At 47.2% G+C, this 12,500-nt stretch overlaps 1 protein-coding gene across 1 annotated transcript in view; it reads left to right on the plus strand.

Annotated features, from left to right (window-relative positions):
* hecw2b (HECT, C2 and WW domain containing E3 ubiquitin protein ligase 2b) overlaps positions 1-12,500 on the plus strand; it is a 99,333-nt gene that overhangs the window by 56,194 nt on the left and 30,639 nt on the right. Inside the window, exons 18-22 of the mRNA XM_063212138.1 lie at positions 608-760; positions 4,771-4,867; positions 6,837-6,933; positions 8,367-8,450; positions 9,855-9,964. Of these exons, the coding sequence (XP_063068208.1) occupies positions 608-760; positions 4,771-4,867; positions 6,837-6,933; positions 8,367-8,450; positions 9,855-9,964 (541 nt within the window). The remainder of the gene's footprint in view (positions 1-607; positions 761-4,770; positions 4,868-6,836; positions 6,934-8,366; positions 8,451-9,854; positions 9,965-12,500) is intronic.

A 12,500-nucleotide genomic window follows, 5' to 3' on the forward strand; every position in this document is an offset into this window, starting at 1 on the left:
GGCAGCTAACTATTGTAGGCCGACGCTAGGCTATGACACCATGTAATAAATCCATATGCACTTTTATTCACCCATCCTTTTATGCTCACTCCCTTGATACCCAAGATGTAGCTGTACTGTACTTTTAAGACTATATTTAGACTTCTTGAAGAATCAGAAAGAAGAAGCCCATAACTAGTCCTAGAAGAAGCATATACTGTAATTAATTGAAATGTCGGAATGCAATTACCCAATATTTTATGTTAATCATTGTCAAAAAAGCTAACTTTTTACTACCATATCCTGGATGACTGAGAAACCCCAGAGCAATGTTGGCCTTTTTGTATTGTTTTGTGTGTGTGTGTGTATCCAAATACTGTCAGTCAGTCAGTCCATCGGTCTTGTGTTTAAAAACTGGTCTGCTTTTTGGAGGGTTTGCATGGAACATATGTTTGTGTGAACCTTGTTTTTTCTCACTTCTGGTGAACGTTTGTCTTTCCTCCCCCATTCCTCCTCCTCTTCCTCCTCCCCCTCCCACTCCTAATCCTCTTCCTCCTCCTCCTCCTTCTAATCATCTTCCTCATCTTCCTCCTCCTACTCCTCCTCCTCATCTTCCTCCTCCTTGCAGCCCTTCTTCGTGGACCACAACTGTCGCTCGACCACCTTCATCGACCCGCGGCTGCCGCTGCAGAGCGCCCGGCCCAGCAGCCTCCTGGCCCACCGCCAGCACCTGAGCCGCCAGCGCAGCCACAGCGCCGGGGAGGTGAGCACCCGACGTCTGGTGAGAGCCAACGCACCATCATCTTCACCATCATCATCATTGCACTGCTTGCCCGGTTATCATGATGTCAACCTCTCTGTGAGAACCTTGACCCGGGCAACCCTCTCCCACACACCATCACCAGAGATTCTTTAAGTAGAGATATGCCAACATAATAGGTTTCTATGGGCACCTAACGTGACCAGGTTCCGGTCTGCCTAAAGGGGCGTGTCATAATACTCCTAGCATTGAATAGAACAGTCCTTAGGTCTGCCAAAAAGGGGACCCCCCCCCCCCCCCTCCCCCTTGCAACTGTAGAACCTGGAAACAATGTGCCAATGGAACCTCTCTCTCTGTACCCTCTCTGCCATCACACTCAGCCAGAGTTGTCATTTCTGGATTCAGAAAGTGGTAAATTCCCGTCACAGTTTTTCTTCCAACATAGGACTTTACAGACTAAGTTGATCAACCTGTCTTGAGTCATTGTTATATTTAGCTGGTCTGAGCTGGTTGGATAAAAACTGTGGCCGGGGTTTTCCTTTCTGAACCTGGCATTGGGCTCGTTCGTGATGAAGCAGTGATGCTTTTGCTGGGCACCGTGCATACACACTGCCTAGCAAAAGCATCACTGCTTCATCACGAACGAGCCCATTGACACCTTCAAACCAAGGCAGCCAATGGCACATAACCCTCTTGTTTTCCTCTGTGAATGTCCAATCACAGCCCACACCCCATGCTCTCACTGCACTGCCCACGCACTCCCCAAGTCAGCTTGTCTGCAAACGATCCTCTGTTTCATACAACTCAGCCTTGGAGCTGTGTTTGTGGTTGAAGAACACTGAGCATATCTTTGCAGAGTGCCTGAGTGTGATTGAAGAACACTGAACATAGTGCAGTGTGCATAGTGCTGCTCAATGCCACTGATCTCTACCTACGTCTACAGTATGCGATAACGCTTACGCAGTGTATGTTATTTAGAGATCAATGCTGCTGCAGCTGGTTCTACAGATCTGTCCCACAAAGCAAAAAGGCTGTAACTGTGCATTGCTCAGAACGGAGTAAAATGACTTTAAAAATTGTTCTCTTGCCCAGATTAAGTAGTTTTAGGCAGATTATTGACATTATTGATGAGTTTTGTTTCTCTCTCTAACCACATTCTTTTCAGATCTATCATTTTATTTAACTTCATATTTTGTCATTATACTGTATATGTCATGACAAGCACAACAACTCATTTTCAACAATGCAGCTACTGCCTTTTTGCTTTGTCCTCTAGAGATCTGTCATGAACAATCATGAACACTGCTACGGCATGGGCATCTGTTTCTCCCAGCCAATGAGCAAATGATCCTCTGCTTCCTACAGCCAAGTCAGCCAATCAGCAATGCATGCTTCACTTCCCTCAGCCAATGGCCAAACGGCCGTCCAGCCATAACAGCCAATTGGGGAATAATCCTCCACTTACCCTCAAGAAATAAGGGTATGGGTTTGTTTGTGATGAAGCAGTCATGCTTTTGCTAGGCAGTGAGCATGCACACTTTACCAATTTGATGCATCAAACTGGCAAAGTGTGCATGCGCGCTGCCTAGCAAAAGCTTTCCTGCTTCATCACGAACGAGCCCAATGATCCTCTGCTTCCTAACTTAACCAATCAACATATAGGCCTATATTGTTTTAGCCAATCGTCAATCAGCTGCAATTGCTTGTCCTCAGCAAACCACCCACCCTTTTCCCACAACTAAGTGAGCCACACTTAATGCAAACTGAAGGATCAAATAGTTTCAACCTTAGATGGAATACCCTTTACTCACCCCTTTTAAGAGTGTTTTTAGTACACAGTATAACACAAATTAGAAGGACCTACAGTCTGGTGTAGACTGCTTTTGAGCAGGAAGAGAGCCAAGAGATGTTTACAGATGTGTACAGAGTAGCAAAAAAAAAAATCAAATGAAATATGAAAAATACAAGGGAACTCTGGGATATCGCCTGACAAGTATCACAACATGTAACTGTGCCGTTTGACTTGGATACCTCCTTCCTTGCTAACAGGCGCAATTATGGGTCTGAATAATGCATAGCGACACAGCTCATCCGATGAATAAAAGAATCCTTCTAATTGAATTCCACACAAAAAAATGGCGTCTTATGGAAGCGCGTGTGTGTATTCTCTCTGGCTCTCGCTAATGCATCCGATGGCCTTCATTTTTCCTTTTGTGATTTGTGTGCGCTTGTGTGATAGGGGATGGTGTGTGTGTGTGTGTGTGTGTGTGTGTGTGTGTTGGGGGGGGCTTGCTAAAGTATTGAAACGCAGAGCATATTCAACACACACAACACACAAGCACACGCACACACTCATGAGGCTCTTTTCAGATCTGCTGATTAATTCCGGCGGTTTTCGTGCTCTTTCCCCCCAAGGATTTATCTTTTTTTCTCCTCATGCTGTGTGTGTGTGTGTGTGTGTGTGTGTGTGTGTGTGTGTGTGTGTGTGTGTGTGTGTGTGTGTGTGTGTGTGTGCGTGTGCGTGTGCGTGTGCGTGTGCGTGCGCACGTGTGTGTGTGTGTGTGTGTGTGTGTGTGTGTGTGTGTGTGCGTGTGCGTGCGTGCGCACATGTGTGTGTGTGTGTGTATGTGTGCCCGTGCGTGCGTGCGTGCGCGTGTGTGTGTGTGTATGAGAGTGTGCACATGTGTGTGTCCGTGTGTGTCCGTGTGTGAGTGTGAGTGTGAGTGTGAGTGTGAGTGTGTGTGAGTGTGTGTGTGTGTGTGTGTGTGTGTGTGTGTGTGTGTGTGTGTGTGTGTGTGTGTGTGTGTGTGTGTGTGTGTGTGTGTGTGTGTGTGTGTGTGTGTGTGTGTGTGTGTGTGTGTGTGTGAATGCTCATCGCAGTTCTGCACCGCCCTCCTAATCTCCAAATCCCCTCTGAAAGTCTTCCTAGAGAGGGAATGCTAATGCACCAGCAGTTATTTAAAACAGAAAACACACACCCACCCTCCCTCCCTCCCTTCTCTCTCTCTCTCTCTCTCTCTCTCTCTCTCTCTCTCTCTCTCTCTCTCACTCTCTCTCTCTTTCTTTCTTTCCATCTCTCTCCCTCTCACACACACACTCTTTCACTCTCTCCTCCTCACTTGCTCACTTTTTCTCTCTCTCAACACCTTTTTTTCTCTCTAGCTTTCTTTCTCTTGTCTGTTTCTCTCCCTCTCCTGTCTTTGCCTCTCTCTCTTTCTCTCTCTTTCTGTCTCTCTCACACTAGCTGGTTACTGGTTACAGATTCAAATGCAGGTTAGTTGGCCTTGCAAAAAAAAAAGTTTTAACGATGGTCCATCTTTTAAATTGCTAATGTCTCGTTATGTAAGCGATCGCTTATTCACGCACCTATTCTGCGTTTTTTTTTTTTGCGGATTCTCGGCCCACATCACATAATGATGTGTAAATGGAATGAGTTATCATCCGGCGCGGCATTCACAGCTGTTTATAAATGCGTGGTTAATTTGCCTTTTAACTGGTCACGGTTGGCGTGCGCTGAGTAATTACCGTCTGAGCAATTACGGCAGAGAAAAATGGCGAATGCATTTTCTGAGCCACAAAAGAAATGGCCGTCGTTGTGCTACCCTCCCGAGAGTACACACACAGACCAGACGGGATCTCTGGCACCTTTCTTTCCACCGTTATAAAAAGACATGTTGCCATGGTGTGAACGCATTCGTTACTCAACGATGTCTTTTCATTCTCATCAGGCTTTTCATTTTCATGTCTGTGTGTCTAATCAGCGAGTCACCGTTGGGAGAGGTGAATCAGAGTGTGTACTGTCGTCTTTAAAATTCTTGTCTTTTGTGTGTGTGTGTTGGTTTGTTTGTGTGTGTGTGTGTGTGTGTGTGTGTGTGTGTGTGTGTGTGTGTGTGTGTGTGTGTGTGTGTGTGTGTGTGTGTGTGTGTGTGTGTGTGTGTGTGTGTGTGTGTACTCGTATACGTGCACGTGTGTGTGTGCGTATGTGCGTGTGCGTGTGTGTGTACGGGTGCGTATGTGTGTGTGTGTGATAGGTGGTAGATGACGCACGGCATGCTGGTCCCCCGGTTCTGCCTCGGCCCTCCAACACCTTCAACAACCGTAACCAGTGCCAAGACGTGGTGCCCACAGGTACAGTACGTCCGGGTCAAAGACGTCCAACATGTCCTTCAGTGCAACGGATACTTTTGCTTACTGTAAATGCAAAAAAGAGGGTTTTTTAATTATTTTCTTGGCTTTTCATGAATTTATTTTTCAAAAAAATGTTTTGAAATTTCATGTTTTTCACAGTTACAGTAAGCAAAAGCTTAGCTGTTAGCACTGAAGGACAATGTCATGTTGGACGTCTTCGACCCACCCACTAACACTCTCCCTTACAACTACTGTAGCTAAGCCATGATTTAAAACAGGGGTGGATATCCTATTTTCAGAAAGTAAAAAACATACCACACCGGCCCGTTCAATCAATTTAATCCTAATCTAATCCTGTTACGCTATCACACCCCTTCAGTCAGGTTGATGAGCTAATTAATGAAATTAGCTGTGCTAATAGCACAGGCAGTAGGAGTATCTGGCAGGACTTTTACTCTCTCAATCCAATTTGTCCGGCCCTGCCTTTAACCCTACTGAATATGGGAAAGATGAATAATATACCCAGTGAAGTGGAAGGAGCATGTTACTCGTATAATAAGCAATGAACAGGTACATTTGCTCACATCAAGTCACCTGACAATGGCTTATGCCAGTGGTTCTCGAACTTTTCCCATCATTTCCCCCCTTCGGAGGGTCTGGATGCTTCCGAGCCCCCCCACCAAGCAACAGCAGTAGGCTACTCGCGCAGACTGATTTTACGATCGCTGCGTTTGGCAGAATCAAAGGAAAGGTGACTGGTGAGATAAGACAAAGAGGCACTGCAGTGGAATGCCCCCCCAGTGATGCCTCCGTGCCCCCCAGGGGGGCTTACACCCCACTTTGAGGAACACTGGCTTATGCTTTTAGTCACACTGAAATAGAACTGGACTGGACTGGACTAATTCTGAATGCACTGAACTGATCTGTCATATTTAATGTCATGTTTGCTGTAATATTGCCCTATATTAAATGTTGGTAGGTATGCCTGCTGCCCCCATATCATGTTTTTAACGCCTCTGAAATGGTGGAGGACTGCATTTTCATGAGGGTGGCAATCACCGTAAAATCACTTTGAGGTACCGTAGTGGCAATATCCACAGACTGTCAACACAGAAGACCTTTTTCTGCTATTTTACTAAAAACAAAAACAATTAGGCTCTAAGCTATACCGAATGGTTTAGTTATACCGAATGCATTTGTAGACAGTCAACAACGCTATCTACTTTATAGGAAAGTGTGACCTGATTTCAACTACCTTTTTGATGGAGGAGAAAGACTTTGTTGACTATCTCAACTACAGTATATCTGTCATCAGTACATTAGGTCACATTGATATTCCAGTGTGTAGCCTACCACTTTCAACTTGGACATTTCCATTTGCCCTTGAGTCTGTTACTGTTATTCAGCGGGCTTGTTTCAGTTTTTTAACATGCATTACAGCTTTTGGCAGTTTTCTGTGGGAAAGAGGCCCCCTTTTAGTTTTTAATGCACCAAAACTGCAACTGATAACCCCCCTTCTTCTCAGAGTAGATGATCGTTATTCATCGCAGCGTCAACTTAATATCAGCTAAGAGCAGTCCTGCCATAAGGGAGTAGAGGGGAGGGGGGCTGCTAGAGGGTTTTTTTTTTTTTTCGTTTCGCAGATGACTCTCATCGCAAATATAAGGAGAGGAAAAATGTCTCGGCAGATATTAATCATTTTTTAAGGGAGCAGAAAAAAACCCTCAATAGCACATCAGAGGCACCACAGCGAGATGATTAAAAGAAATCTCGCTAACACCTCTCCCTCTTCCTCTCTCTCTCTCTCCCTCTCTCCCTCTCTCCCTCTCTTCCTCTCTCACACTCTCGTCTACTCCCCTGTTCCTCTCATCATTTTTCATCTCTCGTTCACACTCCCCACCCCATTTCCTTCTTCATGTTTTTTTTTTTTTACAAAAACCCTCGTCCTCATTCATTTCTCACACCTCAGCCTACAACGACAAGATTGTGGCGTTTCTACGGCAACCCAGCATCTTCGACATCCTGCAGGAGAGACAGCCGGAGCTTATCCGAAATCATTCGCTCAGGTAAGGAGGGAGGGCCGAAGAACAACAACTCCTTGTCATGCAGACGCATCTGTCTCAGTCATTGATATAGCCCCGCAGCTCGACTGACACAGACAGGCAACCAATAACAATCAAAGACACACATCAGCGCAGTCACAAATCGCTAACATTCTAAACCAGTGGTTTTCAAAGTGATGGCCAGGGACCCCTGGGGGGCCGCGAGATGTTTCTAGGGAGGCCGTGACGGGTGGGCAATAACTAATTGAAGTATTAAATCGAAATAATCGGAATATTCTCATACTTAAATATTAGTAAACTGCATTATAGTAACCTAATCCATCTTTCAACATGACTGTTATCGTTGTTGTTTTATACATCCCAGTGGAGCACTGACACACAGACCTAGACTATGGTTAAGAAAGAGGGAGCACAACAAAATAGTAGCACAACCCATGTCCAGCCTTGGCTGGAATCGACGGGTATATAGGGGGCCTCGGCATGGTAACGTTTGGGAACCCCTGTTCTTAACTATGTTACATGTATTTTAAACACATTTTGTGTAAGCGGTAGCTAACAGGCATGCGACACAGTCTGACGTGGTATTGACATACAGTAAGGCACATTACTTGCGAATCACCCGTCAGGTAATGCCTATCATCATTGACGTAAATCGTCTTATAAGCCCCCTACTTACATGGCGGGCTAACTTTTACGGTTGGCCTTTCTGGCGGACATCTTAAAGCTGTGGCGAAATTGACATGGTGGCAGGATGTCATGTCACGGCTGCGCGTAATGACTGTCTGCCTCATCCTTTGAATTGGCTTGATGGAGGATGATGGATTTGGGATTTGAGAGAATTTGCCCCCCAACGGCTCTCATGATGATGATGGTGTGTGTGTATGTGTGCGTGTGTGTGTGCGTGTGTGCATGTATGTGTGTGTGCGTGTGGGCATGTGTGTGTGCGTGTGCATGTGTGTGTGTGTGTGCATGTGTGCGTGCAAGTGTGCATATGCGTATGTGTGTGTGGCTGTGTGTGTGTGTATTCATGTGTGTGTGTGTATGTCTGCCGGTGTACATTTATGCCTAGGTACCTATGAGTGTGTGTGTGTGTGTGCGGGCGTGTGTGCATGTGTATGTGTGCACGTGTACTTTATGTCTGGTTGTATTCATCTGTGTGTGTGTGTGTGTGTGTGTGTGTGTGTGTGTTGTGTGTGTGTTTGTGTGTGTGTTCGTGTGTGTGTGTGTGTACGTGTGTGTGTGTGTGTTCACATGTGTGTGTGTGTGTGTGTGTGTGTGTAGTGTGCATGTGTGTGTGTGTGTGTACGTGCATGCATGTAGTGTGTGTGTGTGTGTGCGTGTGTGTGTGTGTGTGTGTGTGTGTGTGTGTGTGTGTGTGTGTGTGTGTGTGTGTGTGTGTGTGTGTGTGTGTGTGTGTGTGTGTGTGTGTTCTACAGGGAGAAAGTGCAGTTTATCCGTAATGAAGGAGCGTCTGGACTGGCTCGCCTCTCCAGCGATGCTGACCTCGTCATCCTGCTAAGGTTAGTGCGTGTGCGTGTGCATACAGTATGTGTGTGTGTGTGTGTGTGTGTGTGTGTGTGTGTGTGTGTGTGTATGCACTCGTACACATGTCTGCATATGTCTGTTTCTCTGTCTCTTCTCTCTTTCTCTCCCTCTCCATCCCTCTCTGTCTCTCTGTCTGTCTCTCTCTCTCTCTGTCTACATCTCTCTCGCTCTCTCTACATCTCTCTCACTCTCTCTCTCACTCTCTCTCTCTCTCTCTCTCTCTCTCTCTCTCTCTCTCTCTCTCTCTCTCTCTCTCTCTCTCTCTCTCTCACTGTCTTCCTGTTTGTTTGTGTGTGTGACTGCTTGCATATGTCTGTGTAGTGTGTGTTTGTGTATGTGTGTATGTGTGTGTGTGTGTGTGTGTGTGTGTGTCTGTGTAGTGTGTGTTTGTGTATGTGTGTATGTGTGTGTGTGTGTGAGCGTGCCTGTGTATGTAGTGTGTGTCTCAGAGGGGGTAAGGAAAAGGCTACGCTCATGTACAGTTGAAATGTGTTGTGCTTCACAGTGTTTTGAATCTGTTTGTCCTTGTGATGAAATCTCTAGGCAGTCCTGTGGGCTCCGATTGTTTATCATTCTGCATGCAGCTCCACTGTTTTCATTCAAACTGACACACGCACCTACTCCTGTGTTCCCTCTTGCACCCCCCCCCCACACACACACACCTCCTTATGACCCCTCCAACACACACCTCCACTTGCCCCCCCCCCCCCCGCAACCTCCTCACTCCACTGTTTATATTCGAATTGGTCCCCTACTCTTGTCTCTCCTTTTACAATCCCCCACCCCCCTTGTGCCAAACCCAAACCTGCTCTTGCCAACACCCACCACAACCACCCCACTGTTTATTTTCACATTGACACCATCCCTACTCTCTCCCCTTGCCCCCACCACCACCACCTCCTTGTGCCGCCCCCCCCCTTCCACCACCACCCCCAAATGTGCCACCCCAAACCTGCTCTTGCCAACACCCACCACAACCACCCCACTGTTTATTTTCACATTGACACCATCCCTACTCCTGTCTCTCCTCTTGCCCCCACCACCACCACCACCACCTTGTGCCCCCCACCCCCCTACAACCACCACCTCCTTGTGCACCCCGCCCCCTACAACCACCACCCCCAAATGTGCCACCCCAAACCTGCTCTTGCCAACACCCACCACCACCACCTTATGCCCCCCCCCACCACCACCACCACTTGCCCCTCATTCCACTGTATATTTTCAAACTGACACCACCCCTACTATTCTCTCTACTCTTTCAACCCCCCCCCCCCCCCCCCCCAAACCTGCTCTTCCCCTCCCCAACACCACCACCACCTCCTCATCCCACTGTTTAATGACACCATCACGACTCTTGTCTCCACCCCCCCCAACAGTCTGTTTGAAGAGGAAGTGATGTCGTACGTGCCGCCACATGCCTTATTGCACCCCAGCTACTGCCAATCACCACGCGCCTCCCCCGTCTCCTCTCCACAGAACTCCCCAGGTGAGTGTGTGTGTGTGTGTGTGCGAGCAAGCCTCAGCCGCAAGCCTGTGTGCGTGTGCGCACATGTATGTGCATGCGTGTGTGTGCGTGTGTGTGTGTGTGTGTGTGTGTGTGTGTGTCCTCCCCAAAGAACTTTTCAGGTGAGACGAGCAGACAGATGGACAGACCGTTTCCTGCATTCTTAAATAGATCTGCCAGACAAGAAGCGTGAAAAGACGCGTGAACAGAAAAAAAGAGATTGGTACCAAGTTCACGTCGGCAGGCTACAAAGAGTCACAAATGTTGTCACTCAAGTGGAGGGACATTTTCCAGAGATTGGGGGAGTTGGGGTGCATTGAGGGACTGGGTGTCTGCCAGGCCAACCTCCCTTGCTGAACGAAGTGGACAGACAGCATGACAGACAGACAGACAGACAGACAGACAGGGAGACAGACAGACAGACAGACAAACCATTTCCTGCATTCATATGAAGAATCTGCCAGACCAAAACCGTGCACAGAAAGAAAACATTGTAGCCCCCCGCCGACGTGATCTCAATACTGAAAGAGTCACAAATGGTGTCACTCAAGTGAAGGGACATTTTGTCGGTGTCTCCTCCCCCCAGAAATCTGACTCTCCACCAGACAGTCAGACAGTCAGACAGACAGACAGTCAGTCAGACAGACAGACAGAAAGACAGAGAGTCTGCCCGTCAGACAGACAGACAGACAGATGCACAGACCATTTCCCTAATTGGTAAAAAAATAATGTCAGACAAAGCGTGATTAGTACCAAGTTCACGTCCACAGCTTACAAAGAGTCATAAATGTCATTCAAACTGGGGGACGTTTTTTTCAGGGATTTTTCAGGGAGTTTTGGGATAGGATAGGGAATGGGGTGTCTCCCCTCTTGAAGAACTCACCAGATAGACACACAGACAGGTAGACAGTCAGACAGACACTGGCTGACGGACAGACCATTTCCTGAATTCTTGAAAAGAATCCGCCAGACCAAAACCGTGAAAAAAAGTAGCCCGGCGACGTGAATTCGATACCAAAACAGTCCCAAGTGGTGTCACTCAAGGGACATGTTTTCAGTGATGTGTTCAGGGGAGGAAGTGGCAGATGGGAATGGGGCATGCAGTGTCCCCCTCCCCCTTCCCTGGAACTCCCCAGCTGACACCAGCAGACGGACAGACAGACAGACAGACAGACATACACACTGACAGACACACAGACAGACATACCGCCAGAGACATACATACTGACAGACACACAGACAGACATGCCGACAGACAGACATACAGACATACCGACAGACAGACAGACAGACAGACAGACATACCGACAGACAGACACACAGACAGACATACCGACAGACACACAGACAGACATACCGACAGACAGACACACAGACAGACATACCGACAGACACACAGACAGACATACCGACAGGCAGACATACCGACAGACAGACAGTCAGACAGTCAGACAGAGAGACACACATACAGACAGACAGACAGACAGACAGACATAACGACAGACAGACAGACAGACATAACGACAGACAGACATACATATCAACAGACATAACGACAGACAGACAGTCAGACAGAGAGACAGACATACAGACAGACCATCAGACAGACAAACAGACAGACAGACAGACAGACAGATAGGTAGGCGGACAGACCATTTCCCTTGTTGGTTGAAATAATTTATCAGACAAATCGTGATTGGTACAAAGTTCACGTCCGCGGGCTACAGAGAGTCACAAATGTCAGTCAAGCTGAGGGACGTTTTTTCCTTCTTCTTCAGAGATGTGGGGTGTCTCCTCCCTTCCAGAACTCGTCTGGTGAGATGTGTAGACAGACAGATAGACAGACAGGTAGACAGTCAGTCAGACAGAAAGACTGACGGACAGACCATTTCCCGTATTCTTGAAAAGAATACGCCAGACCCAAAACCGTGAACAGAAAGAACACATTTCAGCCCTGTCTACGTAGTATGTGAACTCGATACCAAAAGAGTCACAAGTGCTGTCACTCAAGTGAAAGGACATTTTCTTTCAGGGGGGGTGAGATTGTTGCAGTGGCACATACTGTAGTAGCCTGTCTGGAGCTTGCAGACAGGGAGACAGCCTCTAGTCTTCAGGGGACACTTCTGAAGAAAAATACTTTTCTATTCCACGATTCAAAGCCGCCTTTTGAGACTTTAAAGTCCAGCAGCACCTCTGAGATAAATGTGATAGTGTGGAATAAAGCCAGCGAGATGTCTCTTAGAGTTTTATGTGGAGGTTTGGCAGACGCAATAGAAGGAGACTGAGCTGAGGAATTGCAGTTAGAGTCAGTAGAACGACACAGAATGCTCTATTCACTTGCTCAAATACACACACACACACACACACACACACACACACACACACACACACACACACACACACACACACACACACACACACACACACACACACACACACACACACACACACACACAGACACGGGTAGACATAAACAGACATACAGATTCAGAGATAGACAGACAGGCACGCAGGCACG

This window comes from Engraulis encrasicolus, chromosome 12, assembly GCF_034702125.1.
Source record: "Engraulis encrasicolus isolate BLACKSEA-1 chromosome 12, IST_EnEncr_1.0, whole genome shotgun sequence".
Classification (NCBI taxonomy): Eukaryota; Metazoa; Chordata; class Actinopteri; order Clupeiformes; family Engraulidae; genus Engraulis; species Engraulis encrasicolus.